Source organism: Denticeps clupeoides, unplaced genomic scaffold, assembly GCF_900700375.1.
Source record: "Denticeps clupeoides unplaced genomic scaffold, fDenClu1.1, whole genome shotgun sequence".
Classification (NCBI taxonomy): Eukaryota; Metazoa; Chordata; class Actinopteri; order Clupeiformes; family Denticipitidae; genus Denticeps; species Denticeps clupeoides.
Window position 1 is genome coordinate 185,671 of NW_021630115.1, and position 20,255 is coordinate 205,925.

The 20,255-nt window shown below is 45.2% G+C and overlaps 1 protein-coding gene across 1 annotated transcript in view; it reads right to left on the bottom strand.

The window, feature by feature from the left end:
* LOC114783769 (tubulin polyglutamylase TTLL5-like) overlaps positions 1–20,244 on the bottom strand; it is a gene marked incomplete at its 5' end in the record, with an annotated part of 59,588 nt that extends 39,344 nt beyond the window's left edge. Inside the window, 12 exons of the mRNA XM_028969263.1 lie at positions 396–457; positions 1,988–2,069; positions 12,651–12,758; positions 12,835–12,926; positions 13,014–13,115; positions 14,670–14,754; positions 14,948–15,017; positions 16,960–17,042; positions 17,162–17,295; positions 19,014–19,120; positions 20,023–20,105; positions 20,187–20,244. Of these exons, the coding sequence (XP_028825096.1) occupies positions 396–457; positions 1,988–2,069; positions 12,651–12,758; positions 12,835–12,926; positions 13,014–13,115; positions 14,670–14,754; positions 14,948–15,017; positions 16,960–17,042; positions 17,162–17,295; positions 19,014–19,120; positions 20,023–20,105; positions 20,187–20,244 (1,066 nt within the window). The remainder of the gene's footprint in view (positions 1–395; positions 458–1,987; positions 2,070–12,650; positions 12,759–12,834; positions 12,927–13,013; positions 13,116–14,669; positions 14,755–14,947; positions 15,018–16,959; positions 17,043–17,161; positions 17,296–19,013; positions 19,121–20,022; positions 20,106–20,186) is intronic.
* Positions 20,245–20,255: the final 11 nt, after the last annotated feature.

The window sequence follows — 20,255 nt, forward strand, 5'->3', positions numbered from 1 at the left end:
TCATAATGATCTTTTTGAATAAACATGGCCGCGGGCGCTGCTTTTGTGGCTTGTTTCGCATTCGTTAAATGGAGGATTTGGTTTCCCCCCGAGCTGAAACCGCAGCAGACGCCGGCGGCGCATCCTATTGTAATTGTATTGTAAGGCGGCAGAGGTGATTTGCCGGTGACGGTGCCAATTAGCAGCGTTCTTCCCTTCGGGCCCGGGAGCGGCTTGACGGACGGGAGGCACGATGGGACCTGCTGCAGGCTTTCGAGCCGGCGTGAACGCGGTGCCAGGGACACGTCGCGCTAATAACCCCACTCCGCGGGCGGAGGGCGGGGCACGCTTATTTCCTGCATTTTATTCATACCTGGGAAATTACATCTGCACAATAATAAAAATAAAGAACTCACCCACGAGCGAGAACATATCCGATATCAAGCTGGCCTTGATCTTCAGATCTAATGGAGCATCACTGGTTCCGTAAAGAGGAAGAAAAGAATCATGAAGCACGATGAATAAACAAATATATAACAAATGGAAGTGAAATGAACATGAAGGGTTCATCGGGGTGGTGGTAGCCTAGTGGGTAAGACACTCGCCTATGAACCAGAAGACCCAGGTTCAAACCCCACTTACTACCATCGTGTCCCTGACCAAGACACTTAATCCTGAGTGTCTCCAGGGGGGGACTGTCCCTGTAACTACTGATTGTAAGTCGCTCTGGATAATGTAAATGTAAATGAAGGGACTCATTAAGACGGCCTGGACCCCACAGCACCCTGCCTCGGGACGTCGGTGTCAAGTTGGCGAAGTGGCAGGTGTTCGGCTGCATTCAACACATTGTTTTTCAGTTCGCTTACATTTACATTTACGGCATTTATCAGACGGCCTTATCCACAGTCCCCCCCTGGAGACACTCAGGGTTAAGTGTCTTGCTCAGGGACACGATGGTAGTAAGTGGGGTTTGAACACGGATCTTCTGGTTCGTAGGCGAGTGTGTTACCCGCTAGGCTACTACCACCCTTTTCAGGGGTCGAGAACGAAGAGCCAAACATGAGCAGATCGAAGCGACTCCCGTTTTACACAAGCGTGTACGGAGCCTCCGGGCCACCGGGCGCGAGAAATGGCCGGTACAAATGTCACCCGGAAATTCCGTTTTCGTGAACGGGCAACCAAAAGGTCGTTTTTTCGAGCAGCGGGCCGTCAAAAAAAAAAAAAAAAAAAAAAAAAGGTGCCGAGCTGCATTTATTCACGCGTCAGGTTTCCTCTCGTGCAACATTAGCAGAAGCCGGGCTGTTTTTGGACGTTTACGAGGCGGTTATACAACACGCCCACAGGCGGGACACTTTATGAAAAGAAAACCACGGCCTGCACGCCAGAGGTGTTTTATTTTCTGCTGTTAATGTGCGCGTCTACATTACTGCTCCATACAACGCATACGGGTGTCACGCGAACAGGTGACATTTACGCCATTTACCAGACGCCCTTATCCAGAGCGACTTACAATCAGTAGTGACAGGGACAGTCCCCCCCCCGGAGACACTGCTCAGGGACACAATGGTAGAAAGTGGGATTTGAACCTGGGTCTTCTGGTTCACAGGTGAGTGTGTTAACCGCTAGGCTACTGCCAACCTAACACCGGAGGCTCCATGGTGTTATGGAGATGTTGAGGGGGACACCATGGGTTTTTAGGGGCAGTGGTGGCCTTGTGTTAAGGAAGCGGGCCCGTAATCAGAAGGTTGCCGGTTCGAATCCCGATCCGCCAAGGTGCCACTGAGCAAAGCACCGTCCCCACACACTGCTCCCCGGGCGCCTGTCATGGCTGCCCACTGCTCACCAACGGTGATGGTTAAATACAGAGAACACATTTCACTGTGTGCACCGTGTGCTGTGTATCACATGTGACAATCACTTCACTTAATTTGATAAAGCACTAATAATTACACACACACACAGTAATAATGGTGTAAATATGAGAAAGTGTGTTTGGAAAGTCACTCACCAGGCCAGCGACGGAGAGAGGTTCACTTCCAGCAGCCAGGGTTTGAGGTTGGAATCGATGAGGACATCAAAACCATAGAGCTCTGCAGACACACAGACACAAAGAATTATGGGATTACGGGAGGGGGGAGGCGGGGCTCTGGCCGCGTTACACGACGGGGAAATCGGCAGTGGCTCCGTCACGCGCAGACAGGCGGCGTGACGTTAGGAGTTCATCTGGAGCCTCGGCGCTCTATCTGCTGCTGATTATACGCATATTAAATATCCAATCGTTCGAGGAGGGCCGCTTCGGCGAAGGAGCGATTGAAGTGCAGCGCCTGGACTTCATCTCATCTTAATTACACTGATTGAACGCAGTCGGTCACGCACTCAATAAAAGTTTATTAGAAGAAATTTTTCAAAGCATCTCTTGGCCACGCATCGTATCGACAGCGTGGAACCATGTGCTTCGCTGTTCCGTTTTTTTCTTCTGAAAACGTAAAAAAAACACATTGATGTGGTTCAAATAAATTCAGTGATTTAAAAAAAGGCAGGAAATCCCAGTGTAACTCGAGATGCTGAAGAGATCTTAAAAAGGATCTCTGGGTCAGGGCCAAAGGGTAGAGTATGGAGGCCCAACGTTGTCCTTTATCTAACGTCTTCCAAATACTCTGTCCAAACGGCAACAGGACAGGCCTGTGGGACATGAGCAGGAAGAAAAAGGGACCCCGGGAACTACGGAGCCAATCATATACCAGCACGGCCTTTAATACCCTGCATGGTGATGGAGCAGGAAGTAGATGACTTGGTGTGGGCTAATCAACAGATTCATACGGTGTAGGGATGCACAGAAAATTATCTTATTTACCTGGACAACTCACCTTCTACAACAGCGCGCAACGTTGGAGTAACAATAGACAACCAACCCTCCTTCTCGACTCACATCAGCAACCTTCCCCGCTCCTGTAGATTCCTTCTCTACAATATCAGATGAATCCGCCCTTATCTGTCAACCCAGGCCACCCAACTACTGGTTCAGTCCTTAGTAATCTCACGACTGGACTACTGTAACTCCCTTCTAGCTGGTATACCATCCGGCCTCTACATCTAATACAAAATGCAGCAGCACGACTGATCTTCAACCTTCCCAAATTCTCCCACACCACTCCTCTGCTACGTTCCCTCCACTGGCTCCCAGTAGCTGCACGCATCAGGTTCAAAATACTGATGCTGGCCTACAAAGCCAAACATGGAGTAGCACCATCCTACCTCACAGCCCTTATTACACCTCACACTGCACCTCGTATACTCCGAGCCTCCAGTACTGCTCGCCTGGTCCCTCCATCTCTGAAGGTAAAAGGAAGATGCTCATCTAGACTCTTCTCCATCTTGGCCCCTCGGTGGTGGAATGAACTTCCCCTCGAGGTCAGAACAGCTCAGTCACTGAGCACCTTCAAACGGCAGCTCAAGACCTTCCTCTTTAGAGAATATTTAGATGAACTTCTAACCTTCTTCTTGTCTGACTTTTGTACAGGGTGGTAGTAGCCTAGTGGGTAACACACTCGCCTATGAACCAGAAGACCCAGGTTCAAAACCCTCTTACTACCATTGTGTCCCTGAGCAAGACACTTAACCCTAAATTGCTCCTGGGAGACTGTCCTTGATTGTAAGTAATCCCTTACTGATTGTAAGTCGCTCTGGATAAGGGCGTCTGATAAATACCGTAAATGTAAATGTATAGAAACTAGAACAGAGTGAATGAAAAGATTGTATTCATAGTTGGGCGTCCTAGTGAACCAGAACTGACGACTTCATCCATGGTGACATGGAAGCACGTTGTAAGTTGCATTGGATAAGGCCGTCTGCCAAATGCCTTAAATGTAAAATGTCCAGTGCATGCAACCACGACACATTTATTGAGCTTCGGTGAGAAAGTCAGTTGTCCCGCCCCTTTTCCCTTCTGTAGAGAGCAGCTGTCCAATTAACGGTCAGTTCATTCATCCGAAAATGATTTTAAGTGATTTTGAGTGTATTTTCCGTATTTTACTGCTTGACAAAAATAGTCTTTTAGAGAGGAAGAAAGAAAAAAAAATAAAATTGAAAAAATTGAAAAATGAAAATAAAGAGATTTACATGTTTACACAGGCTACAATGAAAAAGGCGCATTAGAAATCATTTCTGTGCAGGAAATAAAATACACATTCCCATAAATTTTTTTTATATTCTACATTTCTTTTGGCAGGGCCCTTTATCCGCAAAGAGGACAGAATGTTCAGAAGCGCGTTTATACATTTCACTTTTCACTCCGAATACAGATCACTTTACCTTATCGCGCCTCTTTTATCTCCGGCCCAATATGTCATATCTGACTCCGGTGTTTATTTTGCGGCCTCGCGCCGCGCTCCAGATAGTAAAACTGCGCAGGAATGAGCAAACAGCGGCGCGCTTGATCTCGGGCCACTTCGGAGGAGGAGAAGCGGATCTGGCTTTTCGGCTTGGAGCGGCCAACATGCCAGAAAGTGGCCTTTCATTCACAGAATCTCTCACTCACACACACACTCACTCTCTCTCTCACTCTCAGTCACACTCACTCTCTCTCACTCTCAGTCACACTCTCTCAGTCACACTCACTCTCTCTCACTCACACACACACTCACTCTCTCTCTCTCTGTGTCACACTCTCTCAGTCACACTCTCGCTCTCTCACTCTCAGTCACACTCTCTCAGTCACACTCTCTCTCTCTCACTCTCAGTCACTCTCTCTCACTCTCAGTCACACTCACTCTCTCTCACTCTCAGTCACACTCACTCTCTCTCACTCTCAGTCACACTCACTCTCTCTCACTCTCAGTCACACTCTCTCTCTCTCACTCTCAGTCACACTCTCTCTCTCTCTCTCACTCTCAGTCACACTCTCTCTCTCTCTCTCACTCTCAGTCACACTCTCTCTCTCTCTCTCACTCTCAGTCACACTCTCGCTCTCACTCTCAGTCACACTCTCGCTCTCACTCTCAGTCACACTCTCGCTCTCACTCTCAGTCACACTCTCGCTCTCACTCTCAGTCACACTCTCTCTCTCACTCTCAGTCACACTCTCTCTCTCTCTCACTCTCAGTCACACTCACTCTCTCTCACTCTCAGTCACACTCTCGCTCTCACTCTCAGTCACACTCTCACTCTCGCTCAGTCACAGTCACACACACACACACACACACACACACACACACACACACACACACACACAAAAACAAGGCCTGGTGCTGCAGATTTTCCCCAATTCCTCCGGGACGCACCATCCTGCCGGGGAGTGGCGTTAACGCCACCGCTAAACATTCCCAGCTTGGAAAACCAGTAAAAAGCAACAAGGGAAGATCAAGGAGGCAGAAGCTGCTTTTTTTTTTTTTTTTTTTAAACGAGCCGGCAGGGAGCGGAACGCCGCGGCGGTTCCCGACCACAAGCCACAACATCAATAACAACAAGACCACGCCAGCGACGGCGCGTCACTCCACACTGGAGAGGAACCTCCACGACTGGAACACGGATATCCCAGGGGAGAGGAACACTGGGACCGGTGCAGGATGCAACCCTACTGAAAACGTATCGTGACATGCTGCTGCCCACCCACAGTTGGGACACGTAAAGTGAAGTGATTGTCACTTGTGATACACAGCAGCACAGCACACGGTGCACACAGTGAAATTTGTCCTCTGCATTTAACCCATCACCCTGAGTGAGCAGTGGGCAGCCATGACAGGCGTCCGGGGAGCAGTGGCACCTCAGTGGCGGTTCGGGTTTCGCTTCCGCTTCCTTAACCGCTAGGCCACCACCAAGGTGACCGTGTCCTTGTTGATTCCTTATCGATAGGCTGGTGTTATTCATCGGCATAATTTACATTTACATTTACAGCATTTACCAGACGCCCTTATCCAGAGTGACTTACAGTCAGTAGTTACAGGGACAGTCCCCCCCTGGAGACACTCAGGGTTAAGTGTCTTGCTCAGGGACATGATGGTAGTAAGTGGGGTTTGAACCTGGGTCCTCTGGTTCACAGGCGAGTGTGTTACCTGCAAGGCTACTACCACCCTGCCATGAGGATCTCATCAAATCATTAGAATCAACAGTGACATCACAGTCATCACAATGCCAGCAGCATATTGGGATATTTTGACCTCGCCAGACCGCGGGTCAGATGACGGAACAGAGCGGAACAGCGGCTGAATGTCAGTGTTGGTGCTGATTGTTGCAGGATGAAGGATGTGTGGAGAAAATCGGCTGCGTTAGAGGAACGTTTGGTGTGTAACACAATCAGGCCTCATCCTGGATAATCAGATCCAAGTAATAACACGTCTTAATCAGGAGCCTTCACTTACCAGCCCGGTCCTATTCATCACAGCGAGCCAGGAGTCTGGCCAGACACACACTCAGTCCAACACACACACACACACACACACACCATCTAACACACATAGTCAGATACCAACACACAAACACACTCACTCAGACACACACTCCATCCAACACACATAGTCACATACCAACACACACCTCCGTCCAACACACACACACAAGCAGACACACACTCCATCCAACACACAGTCAGATACCAACACACACACTCAGTCCAACACACACACACACACACACACTCCATCTAACACACATAGTCACATACCAACACACACCTCCGTCCAACACACACACACAAGCAGACACACACTCCATCCAACACACATAGTCAGATACCAACACACACACACACACACACACACACACACACACACACACACACATACTCCATACAACACACATACAACATTCCAGCGCAATAAAGATCTTCTAAAATTCAGTGTAAAACCAGTGGAGTCTGATGTGAGGGGAGTGGGATGGAAGGGCGTGGCATTAAACTCCTCCCATGATGTTTTCTCTCTTACTGGGCCACGGCGACACAGCCTGGGAATGTTTCACAGGATGAATGAACAGTGCAGCCTGCAGTTTTACTCATTTTCCTCGTCTTATGTGGTACGGGAGGAACTGGCGCTGGCCAATGATCCATAAATCACAGACCTACACACAAGAAAACAACTGCTTTTATATTTTATACAACTTCAAACCACTGTCTGTATTCTCTCTTATTACTTTAATTTCCTTTGTATAAGTTCATTATAAGTACACTGCTTCATATGAACATTGCATTTAGGCATACGTTTATTATTTTTATTTTTGTATATTTCTGTTTTGTATTGTATATTGCTAATGCCTCAAAGAGCTACTAAAGATCTATTTATCTAATATCAACAGACTAACCTAAAAACTTTATGATTATTAAATTGATAAGAATATATTTTTCTTGACCTATTTTTTTACATTTATTTGCAACGGCGCCCCTATACGCCCAGATTTTTCATAATTCATACTTTTTTTTAAATTCTGATAGAAATTTCCCTTATTGGTAAAGGAGCTATTAATAAATTCCATAACTTTAATACTAAATCACAATGTATGGATACTGATATCTGTAACAGTACTGTGCAAAAGTGGAAACTAAACCACTGTTTATATAATCTGCAAGCACAACATTCACTTTTTAATCCGGATTATTTCCACTTTTGTTGTCCACTTTTAGATAGAAAAAGGTGGAAATCCTTTGAGTTTCACCGCTGCCTAAAACGTCTGCACAGTGCTGTTGATTTATTGAAGAGTGCCGGTCTGGGAACGAGAACAGGCTGGAATGTGAAAATGTGTTTAATTAGAACAGATTCGAAAATATGGAAGGAAGCTGAATTTGAAAGTTTGGACATGAGGAAAACATGTCCAAGTGTGTAGGAAACAGTGAAACAATCGACCTCCTGCAGATGTGGAATTCCTTCTCATGTAAAGAAAAGGGACCAGCGTGCAGAGGGCAATTAAAGCCATTTTGGTGCTGATTTCGGAGAGCCGGCTGAACTTTAATCCGTCTGAAAGGAACTCCACTCAGGAGAGATCTCCAAGCCCAGCAACGTCTGCACGTCCTCAGGAAGCTGAAGAAGGCCAACCTCCCTCCTCTTATCCTCACATCGGTCTAACCGGGGGACCACCGAGATGTTCTCTGCTGCTACATCACTGTCTGGTACGGGAACTGCACTGTCGCCGAGCAGAAGGCCCTGCAGCGCATCATTGGGGGGGTTCCACTTCCACCATCTCCCAGCTCTACAAGAAACACCGCCTCATCTGCTGAGCTCGGACTCTCACCACCCCTCACACGCCCTGTTCTCCCTCCTACCGTCAACTGGCAACTGTAACTGCCAGACACAAGCAGTCAGAGCTCTCAATACACCACCATCACTGGAACACGTATAAATTCAACATTCAATATTCATTAAGCACCTTCTAACATTTCTCAATTCCTGATTTCTGCTCTTTTTTTGTCTTGTGTGTCCTGTTTGAAATATCCACTAACAAACAATGCAGATTGTCATTGTGAGACATTGTGAGACATTGCAGCACAGCACACGGTGAAACGTGTCCTCTGTATTTAACCATCACCCTTGGTGAGCAGTGGGCAGCCATGACAGGCGGCCGGGGACGGTGCTTTGCTCAGTGGCACCTTGGCAGACCGGTATTCGAACCGGCAACCTTCCGGCAACACGCCGGAAACGCTGTTGTACTGACAAGAACCCTCTCGAGTCTCGAGTTGGGGTCACCAGAGGGTCCCGGGTGCGTGAAAACCGGCATCTGCAGCTGGGAGGACCCCTGTCCCGCGACCCGTTTTCTTTGGTCGCTCCACCTGGGGCGCTGCGCACATTTCCAGCCTGTGAGGGGCCAAACGGGTCTAGTAATGCACGTACATGCATGTACAGAGAACACACACGATATCCATGAAATGAATTTGTGTTGCGGGTAGGCATGCCGGTCTACCGCAGAAATATCCGCTCCTTGTGAAAACGACAAAATAGCGTCACCTGTGCAAAACCACGCCTACTTGCAGCACAAGCCATTAGTTTTGGGCCGTAAATAATATTAAAAATGATTAGTAATGCTTAAATGTATGCTTACAAGTTTAAGGGTCTGAAAAATCCTGCAGACCCGTAAAATAAAACGAAACAAGGAAGTGTGCCGCGCCCACATGGAAATAACCAGGGATGGTCTTAGCCTGTTTGGTGCCCTGGGCAAAAGAAAAGTAATTTTCCTCTTGTAAGTCGCTTTGGATAAAAGCGTAAAGTAAAGTAAAGTAAAGTAAAGTAAAGGATTTAAAAAAAAAAAAAAAAAATCACAAAATAACATCTTGGAATCCTGGAGGGACTGAATGATAAATTATGAACAAGAATGGTGTTAATTAAATAATCTTCTGACAATATTTATAACGTAAACTCTACAGCTGTATACAGAAAATCCTAAAATCCTAATCACTCGCATCATACAAAGTCTACTTTCAGTAGAATTTACCTGGTGTACGCTGATGCTATATTTTGATGTATCTGCCTTTGCTATGGACACATGTTACCCTTTAAAAAACATAAAAATTTAAAATTAATTGTCAAATTATGTAGCACCAATATATATACAGTCTATTGTTAAATTTATATCGCAAAATGAATTTTAGGCCATATCGCACACATTGTTAAATGCAGAGGGGTCACCGTGTGCTGCAGTGTTTCACAATGACAATCACTTCACTGTCAGCCACAGCATGTAAGTATATAGCCTTCCTGGGTTGATACGAGGCAACCACGTGTCTGGTGGAACTGAGCACCTCTGGGAAGAAAAGTTGGGTTAGGACGCCGGCAGTGATTAAGCGAGAGTGAATATAGAACAATTTGGTCAGACCAAAGAGCGCACATAAATCATTTGTGATTCATTTAGTGGTTGCATTCAAATCAAATGGGCCTGCTTGTCCAACTTGTTAAGCTTTAGTCAAAATGTCATAGCTGAGTAGAAGCATTTCTTACCCCTTTTTGGTCACGCTGAAGCAAAATATAATTTTTTCCCCAAATGTGCATTAATCATCTATTGCAGCTAAGACTTACTTAGGAATTTACTAACTTTGCATACAAAAAGGAACTGTTAGTATTAGTTTGATTCTAAATTATTATAAAAACTACTGGGGAAAAGAAAAAACACCATGTAGCCTGTAATTAAAATGACTAAATATTAATTTTGGTGGTTTGTTTCTCCACGTGATTATATCCTAAAGAGAGAACTATTCTCACACAAACATTACACAGCAGGTCAGGGCACCAGTTTCCCCACAATCGGCGGGAATAGAGGCATGAACCTGCAATAGAGGCATGAACCTTCACACTGGTCTCATGATTCAAATACGATTATCAATGCATCCCATAAATTTTTCTACTTTACTCCACATGAGTATTTCAAATACAGTACAGTCCAAAAGTTTGGACGCACCTTCTCATTGAATGTGTTTTCTTTATTTTCATGACCATTTACGTTGGTAGAACACATGTGGAGTTATGTACTTAACAAAAAAAGCCAAGAGTGTGCAAAGCAGTGATCAGAGCAAAGAAACTAGAATATAAAACACGTTTTCAGTTATTTCACCTTTTTTTGTTAAGTACATAACTCCACATGTGTTCATTCGTAGTTTTGATGCCTTCAGTGAGAATCTACCAACGTAAATGGTCATGAACATAAAGAAAACACGTCGAATGAGAAGGTGTGTCCAGACATTAGGTGTAAACATTCACTGTTCTCAATTCTATTCTGATTATCAGTGCCTCGGTATCGATGCATCCCATAATTCCGCGGTGCGAGAGGATCACGCAGCGTGGAACTACGACCCGGAGCGGCGCTGTACTCTGTAGATCAAGCAGCCACAGTCCCTACCGGCACTACTTTTTAAATGAGAATTTCTAATACCGCCGCCAGAAAATCACCAAACAACAGCATTATGCATTATGGGCATTTCAAAGCACAGTAAAAATGTGAATGAACGCACCTGGAGCGGCACGGTACTCAGATCAGGCCGCAACAGTCACTACCGGCAGTACTCCCCCCATCTCTGAATGAACTTCCCCTCGAGGTCAGAACAGCTCAGTCACTGAGCACCTTCACACGGCAGCTCAACACCTTCCTCTTTAGAGAATATTTAGGTGAACTTGAAAACTTCTTCTTGTCTGACTTCTGTATAGAAACTAGAACAGAGTGAATAAAAAGATTGTATTCATAGTTGGGGGTCCTAGTGAACCAGAACTGACCACTTCATCCATGGTGACAAGTCGCTCTGGATACGGGCGTCTGCCAAATGGCGTAAAATGTAAATGCAAATGTACTTTTTAACTAGAACAAATCACCAAGCAACGTCATTATGCTACAATCGATTATGTTCTGCGCTGCATCCATGCAGAACCACGTCTGCATCACAATGCATCGATTATAAGGTTCATTTGAACACCCCTAATAGACCGCGCATGCATGAAAGTGTATGTGTGATGTATATCTACGTCTACAGTGTGCTTTTTCCGTGGTGTGCATCACATGACGCCCCATCCTCTGGTTTTCCATGCCCGTGCATGCTAGTGATGGCGCCAGCACCCTCTCGGTCAGATGCGGGCCGAGTCACCGCGCCCTCAGCACATCCATCTGCGTGCGTCCTGACTGCAGTGACCAAAACACCCGAAGCCCCCGTCTGCTAGAGGGAAAGAAGAACGATGGAACGGCCAAGAGCGATATCAAGGAAGAGGACGCAGAGCAGCAGAGATAGCATCTCCATACTGGTGATCTTCAGATACGGCACCTCGAAACTAAACAAGAAGCCCCTCAGGGAGGAGACTATTATGGCTAGAGAGGCTTGTTTCAGTGCCCAGGGGGAAAGAATGACAGAATCAGCAAGCCAGTGAAGGAAATTTTGAAAACCAGCCCAGGGCGCAGAAAGAGTACAGAGACAGCAGAAAAAGGAGAGGCTCTGGAAGACTTCTCCAGCCGAGGCCAAGGTCCAACGGTGCCAGAAACGGGCGCTAGCAAGGCACATGGCGGGCAATTACTGCCAAAACCAACAGCGGTAATGGCGCGCTAATGCGGTTCACACAGGCCCGGTGCTGCGGAGGGCCCGGGCCTGGAAAAGAACAAAGAAAAATTCCCCGTTTTAGCCCCGAAACGCTCCAAAACACACACCCACGGCGTCCAAGGGGCCGTATAACAGGCGGCCGGCACCAGGTTAGACGCGGGCTAAAAGTCTGAAGCAGGGCAGCGTGAAGAGATCGTGTTTAAGGGGCACCCCAGAGAACCCCCGGAGGCACTTTTCTAACGTTAACGGAGAGGTCCGCGTTAAAAAAAAGATCACAAACCATCTGAGTGGTTTGTGAAAATTAGAGCGATCAATAAATAATGAAACATTTCCCATAATGCCGACAGGAAGTGAGTGGAATCACGGTAAGATCAAATTCAAATCAAATTCAAATTTTATTTGTCACATACACAGTCATACACAGTATGATGTGCAGTGAAATGCTTTCTGCAACTGCTACAGACCACAGTATTGCAAATGTTGCAAGTAAACAATGAACCAATATGCAAATATTGCAAACATAACCAAGTATTACACTTTTACGTCTTTAACATAAAATATGTGTAACTGGTAGGGTGAAGGTGTGAAAATGAGTTAGTTTTTTACAATGTTAAAGAAGTGTCATTATAAGTGCCATTGGTGGCGTGTTGGTGAATTAATGACAGGAATTGAACGGGCCTCTTACCGAAGCAGTTGCTCCGGTGGGGGACGAACATTTTGCAGGCGGCGGCGATCTGAAGCTCCGCGCTCAGCACGGCTTTGACCACCAGGTCCTCAATCTGCCCCATTAGCACTGCAAACATGAGCGGTTGAAAACCATCAATCTTCCGAAGGTCGCGGGTGCGTGCGAGAGGCGGCGGAGAACTCACGCGTGATGTCCTTCCCCTCCTGCTTCAAATACCGCAGCATTGCGCTCATGCTCCATTTGTTCCCATAATCCTCTACTTCGGGGTCATCGCAGCTGAAAGGGAACAAAAAGAGACGCATGAAAGGGCGCCGAGGATTGCCCCGGCTCTTTAATAGAAGGCCTCCTTCTCCGGCCGCTCACCTGACGTAGTCGCTGCTCTTTTTGTTGACGCTGTAGTTGGTGAGATGCATGAACTGGTTCTTGATGTTCTTCGTGGCGCGGTTATATTTCACCGTCGCGAACCTGCGGAGAGCGCAGAAGTTGCGCCGAACAAGGACCGCTGGCATTGCACGGTTTTAAGATTACGGATATGGAACAAAGTGGATCTCAAAACTCATCCTCGACATGAGGAACCGCCCGAGGAGGATGGAGAAAAAGTCCCGGGACCCCAAACCAGCACCACACTGGCGCATAACCACCCACAATATTGCATAATCATTTGTTCTGTACTTTAAATAACTGTATGCATATATGTGTATGGTTAATGGGTCTACATATTCATATATGTGCATATCTTTATTGGTTTTTTTTGGCACATCACTGCTGCATGAGAAGCTTGTGTACTGGTGTCGTGTGATGGGACGATAAAAGCAATTTGAAATTAGTGCAATTTTAAATATTGTTGACTATGTAAACAGTCAATTAAGTGATTTAAGAGAAAGTCATGGTGATTTCATGCATGTGAAGTAATGTAGAACAACTGATGGCATGCATCGATAACCGTAATCGAATCGTGAGACCGGTGAAGATACACACCTCTAAAGTCTGTAGCATTGTTAATAAAGTTTGCACTCGTTGGTAAATGTCACGTCTGGTTGAATCCCCTACTGCTGACGTGTTATGACATGCTGTGCGCTAAAACATAAATCCGCATCTATTAAAGGTGAACACGGCGGGGGCTAAACCCAACGCACCCAAGGAGTGGACACCACATGTGGAATATCGAGGCCTCTTTGGCATCCAGAGAGCACCCGAATGCCACTGGAAAGCCAAGGATTTCCAGATTCGGAATTTGGATTTATGATAGACGGGCCAAGCTCAGTTTCCCTAAAGGTTGAACGCTAATAAAAATGCTCATCAGCTCTGCCATCAATCCAGACCGGACTGCCGTAACACAGAGAAATCACACAACAGTGATTCTTCAACAGATCTACTGATGGACATCTACAGCGGGTTCTTTTAACAGAGCTCATTGTTTATAAGGTAAAAAAAACAAAAAAGCAAAAGTAGCGGCACTACAGCAAATGACTGCCGAGCAACACGGCAAGAATCCTGAAGTATCATTAACACACCACCTCAACCTCGAGACAAAGGGACGCTTTGTCTCCCAGGCTCCTGGTTTCAGTCTGGAGCCCTGCTGCCATCTAGTGTTCACACGGTTCAACACAGTTCAGACACCTACCATAAAAAATAAATCAATAAATTCACTTCCCTATGATTCATTTCGTTTAGGCCGCTCTAATTCCCGCGTTATTTCAGGCCATATATATTGAGCTTGTTTTTTTTTAAGAAACAAATTATTTTATTAATTTGGCATTGAACCCAAATTAAACATGTTATTCTTACACAATCATTGTTCATTGAATAAAAGGAACCTTCACAGTGTTTCGACTAAGGGAGCAAGACACTTGGGGGACTGTCCCTGTAACTACTGATTGTAAGTCGCTCTGGATAAGAAAGTCAGATAAATGCCATAAATGTAAATGTTTCAGTTCTGGATTCAGTTCCATCTCTGATGACACCATAAGAAACGCTCTTCATTCAAATTCATTTTCAGAACATCATATTTTCACCCACCTGGCAAGTCCTTCTTCATACAGATAGATGACGAGAGGGTCGTAGGAGGTCACCAGGACGTACAGCCGCACATCAAATTTGAAATCTGGATACGCAAAACCATGAGGTTAACAGTGATTTGTAGCCACAAAGTCACAATGATTTAAACAGAGTTCCTCAATATTCCTGTTATTACACACAAAAACCACATGATCTAATTCCTTCACTCTCTAAGAACACAGAAAACAAATGAACCAAAAATCAAACACCTTTAAAAATAGTGACTCTTGTATGCTCACCATCTATCAGCAGAGGGTTGCTGATGTAACGGGACACCAGGATGCTCTCGTCCAGCGGGATCTGGCTCGGCTGTGGGGGAATTGGCAAGAATTATTTCAAAAGTTCAACACAGACACACAAAAAAAAAAAAATGGAGATGCAAAGACATCCTGGTAGCTGGTGATGTTTTCAACACCCCAACTCTCCTGAAGAACTTCCGGCAAGGTCACCTGAACTCAAGCTCCTGGGTGGATGTTGGATTTATTTTTATTTTTTTTTACTCCCAGTACCTGATTAACAGCTCTGGTGGGGGTGGCGGGCTTATATACACGTATACAGCATTTGTGATTCATATATTGAGCAGCAAAAAATTAAACCCATTGAAATTGTGAACTACATTTAAAAAGCAATGGATAAGAAGACAATACACTTTATTGAATTTATTTTCCAGAGCCACGGGGGAGCCGCAGTGCAGGGATGAGAGAGTCGTGGGTTGCCGACAGGGAAAGTGCCCCGCAGGACGGGAGGTGAACATCTGGCAGCAGTTCACAGATCTCTTATGGCATAGTAAATAATAGAATAGAGAAAGAAAATAAAAAAATAATAAGACTACCAATTAAAGGTCCTTCCAAAAGTCCTTCAAAAAAAAATCTTTCCACCTTTCCATGAAATACCTCAAAAGAAGAAAAGGGGGAGAAAAACGTTTATACCGCAGCCAAGGGGCTCTTCCAAGAGCAAAGGCCTTCGTGATTTACTTTGAGCAGAGCTTACTGTAAGAAACAGACCGTTCCTTTACTTCAGATGTGAACTGCAACCAATAATCCCCAAGAACACTAAGAGACAAGACTGTAATGGTGACCTTTTTGTAAGGTCTCCATCAGACAGGTCATCCTTTAACAGAAAGGTTGCTTGATACATTAATGCTCGATCATATCTTATGGCAAAATCCTATCAGTTGCACCTATAAGGTCCCTGATTATGATTCATGTTGTGGGATTATTTAACATAAATACGAGTTCCCCGAGACTGTCTGTGGTGCTGCAGTGGCTAGAAATGTTGATAGGTGTAAAGAGTGTTTTGGTGGTTCTGCTTCAACGTTCAGAGAGCGCCAGCTCAGACGGTTGGATCTGGAATTTGTCTCCTTATGATGTCATAAGGGGAAAGGCTACCTCCCGTTTCTCATTGCTTTTTTCACCCAGAGAATTCCTCCCGCCCCTCCCCTAAACATTATTTCCACCGACCATCTTGGCTTCCAAATGTGCGAACCTACAGTTGCTCGGTGATTGGATGTAAAAATGAGCACAAATGTTTTGGTTTTTTTTGTTCTGTCACTCAAAACTGAACCAGCGGGTTCGTTTTATTTTTCTGGAAAAACACAGACACGACTTCCTGTCTGTACTTAACATTGTGGTTGGCGAATACTGTTGATGTCATTTTCGAATGCCCCCTCAACTTCTATAGGGCCACTCTCCTCCTCGTCCCGCCCTCTCTCCTCCTCATTAGCATTTAAAGCTACAAACGGTGAAACGGCGCGTCCTGGAGAAATCTCATTGTTGGACTGGATCAAAGTTGGCTTAAAGCTCAAAGCTTTAAAATAGCTACAGCTGCCTGTATGGGAGTTACAGGAACCTTCTGCCTCTGTATTAATACGGTGCATCCAGGGAAAAGGTGTTTTCCCCACGGTCAAGGTCTTTCACCTTCCTCAACTTCACAATAATCTCCTAGACCAATCACAACAGAAGCCAAGCCGTTCTTCGGTACAACAGCAGTACAACAGCAGGCTGAGGCAGCAATGTGGCACAACACCGGTGGTTGAGGAGGATGTTCTTGATGTTCATGTCTGAAGGCCAATCACTGTGGTCACTCTCCAACTTTTTGCTGTAATGTTTCTCAGTTGCAGCTCACGTCTGGTGTTCTTTTGAATATTGTTGGGTTATTAAGCAACCCAAAACCAAATGTGTTCACTTGTGGCACATTATAAAGGGGACGGCAGCAGGACAGCTCGGCGTTTGTCCAACATTGTTCAACTTACGCTGCTAACCAAGTAGATGCCCCGCCCCCTGGAAGATGCTACCGGTTTTATGATCCACGGCCCCTTGTCCTTAGAGAAGGCATCTGCGGTCGAAAACATAGGAAGCAGCAGATTAGGGAAATGGGAAAGTTAAGAAAATTTCAATTGCCCGTAATTTTTTTTTTTCCTCTTTCATTTTTAAGGAATTCAAGAAATTAAAAACTCACTGCAGAACTCTGGTATTCGGCCGGGAGCACAAAGGTCTGTGGCACAAACTGGAAGTTTTTGAAGCCGTGGGCCTGCTGCATCCGCTGGATGTTCTTGTACAGCCGGTCTTTCCGAGTCAGCTCATACGACCTGCAAAGCAAACAGCAGGCGGTCAACGGCCGGGGCTCGCAGGGACGACGTCCGTACGAGAACGCGAGACCAGTTCTGATCTACAGGGTGGGCCATTTATATGGATCCACCTTAATAAAATGGGAATGGTTAGTGACATTGAACACGTTTTATAAGTGGTCAGAAACTTGTATACAACTCATGAAAGAATAAAGTTACGTCAAAACCAAGCACAACATTGTTTTTCTTGTGAAATTACAAAAAAAATTTGATGTGTCACATGATCCTCTTCCTATTGAAAAAACAAAAGTTGGATCCAAGATGGCCAACTTCAAAATGGCCACTATGGTCACCACCCATCTTGAAAAGTTGCCCCCTCACATATACTAATGTGCCACAAACAGGATGTTAATATCACCAACCATTCCCATTTTATTAAGGTGTATCCATATAAATGGCCCACCCTGTACAGCGCATTGAATACACTCCGAACGTCCCCTTCACTTGAGCAACAGAACACAACTGCAGCTTTGAAGGCTTGAGATCCTTTGCATTACATTACAGCATCTGAAACAGGTTTATATTGCTTCAGGCAGAAACAGCAAAAATAACGAGGTAATACATACAATAAAATTCAAAAGTTCGGACGCCCCTACTCTGTGGCGGTTACGGAGACAAAAGATGGGGGCCATTTTGAAGAATCCAATCCAATAAACAAATTTAGTATTTGTTGTATGAGGAGAAAGTGAAGTATGTTTGACGAATCTGTTTTTTTCCCCCTTTGTGCCTTCATGGCGGCTTTGTTAACTATCGACATCGCCAAAAACCGCGTTGAGATCCCATGAACGTGAATGATAACAAAGTGTTCAGTATAAACCTTCAGGACTACTGGAAACGTCTTCATTGTCCAACTTAAGGTGGTGAAGAGAAGACAATGCTGCAATCACAGTTTTCTGGTTAAACTTTTTTGCCTTTGTTTGGCTATTTTCTTTTTTATTACATAACCTCAATGTCTTTACATTTTACATTTACAGCATTTATCAGACGCCCTTATCCAGAGCAACTTACAATCAGTAGTTACAGGGACAGTCCCCCTGGAACAACTTAGGGTTAACTGTCTTGCTCAGGGACACAATTGTAGTAAGCGGGACTTGAACCTGGGTCTTCTGGTTCATAGGCGAGTGTGTTACCCACTAGGCTACTACTATTTCATAGTCCGCTGTTTTCTATATTTGTTCTATAATGTAAAAATTGCATGACCCATAAATGAGTTGAACTTTTGACAGGTATTAGGTGTCAACAGGTTGGAAATGGTAAATAAAACTTGTTTATGTGTGTGTGTGTGTGTGTGTGTGTGTGTGTTTATGTTGTGCTGCTGTGTATCACATGTGACAATCACTTCACTTTATGCAAATAAACCTGTAAAAGAGCAATATGTTCATGTAAACCCAACAAGGTTCAACTTCAAGTCTGCACGGACGTGATTCCACACAAGAGGGCACAAGAAACACAAGATGGCAAAGAAACATTCCTGGGAATCAGGAATGTTTTAAAAGTACGAATATCAACCCTTCATGCAAACAATGGAGCTGTCGACACGTTGAGCCTCAGAATGTCTGCACTGCTTAACAAAAACCATGAAGACTGGGCGCAATGAATTAAATTTCATGAAAAAAAGAAAACCGCATCAGGTTGCATGCTGCGGTAAATCTGAGTGACAACGTAATAACACAGCTCACCTGGGGAAGTGGTTGACTTTCTGGAATTCCAGGAGGCTACGGAGCAAATAAGGCTTCAGGTGGGATCCCGTCCACATGAGATTGAAGTCATTACTGTTGGGATGGACCTGTGCGTGCACACGAACACCAAAGTAAATCAAACAAATACATTTTCATACAAAAACTACATGCAATGAAGCAAACGGCTTATGACACTTTACTAGGAAAACATCCCCATCCCCAGATTCCCATTGTAATAAATTTCTGGTATCTAAACACTAATTTGTTCCTCTAAATCACAGTACAGGGTGGGCCATTTATATGGATACACCTTAATAAAATGGGAATGGTTGGTGACATTGAACACATTTTATAAGTGGTCAGAAACTTGTAAATAACTAATGAAAGAATAAAGTTACCCCATTGTTTTTCTTGTGAAATTACCAATATATGTGATGTCACATGACCCTCTTCCTATTGAAGATGGCCAACTTCAACATGGCCACTATGGTCACCACCCATCTTGAAAAGTTTGCCCCCTCACATATACTAATGTGCCACAAACAGGACGTTAATGTCACCAACCATTCCCATTTTATTAAGGTGTATCCATATAAATGGCCCACCCTGTACATAAAACCACATCGCTAACTTCCCGATGTCGTGCTCTGTTATCCTCCTGGAAAAGACCTGCTGTCAGAGGAGCTCCCTGATGGTCAGTGAACTCAAATCTTTTAGCACCATGATGCAGGCATTGTGAGAGCAAGCCACACTGTCTTCACGTGGGTTATTTAGAATGCTGGATGGGAATGAAACGCATAGTTCTTGGGCCCAAGTGATAATAAACAGTGCGAGTCGAGGATGGGGATAAAAGCCAAACCTTGGCCTACTCCACTCAGCATGGTGGATCAGCGGCATAAACGGCCATCCGGGCTCCCATAATGGCATCACAGGCTAAAATGTCAGCCGCGGTCGGAGCCGGACCGACACTCCACAGGGAGATGTCATCATCGCTGAAAATGAGTCTTACCTCATGGAAGCCGTGGCTGGAGAGTATTCCGCGGACCAGGCGACTCTCGGTCCGCACGATCTTGAAGGCCAGGTTGTACAGTTCTACAAAGGGGTAGAAGAGGACATGGCGACGCGTTCATCAAACGACAAGCGGCTACAGAAGGGGCGGAGAGGATACGTCACCTCCAACAGAGCGAACAACATCCTCTTTGGTCACTATGGCTTCCGCGTAGAACACCCACGACTGGAATC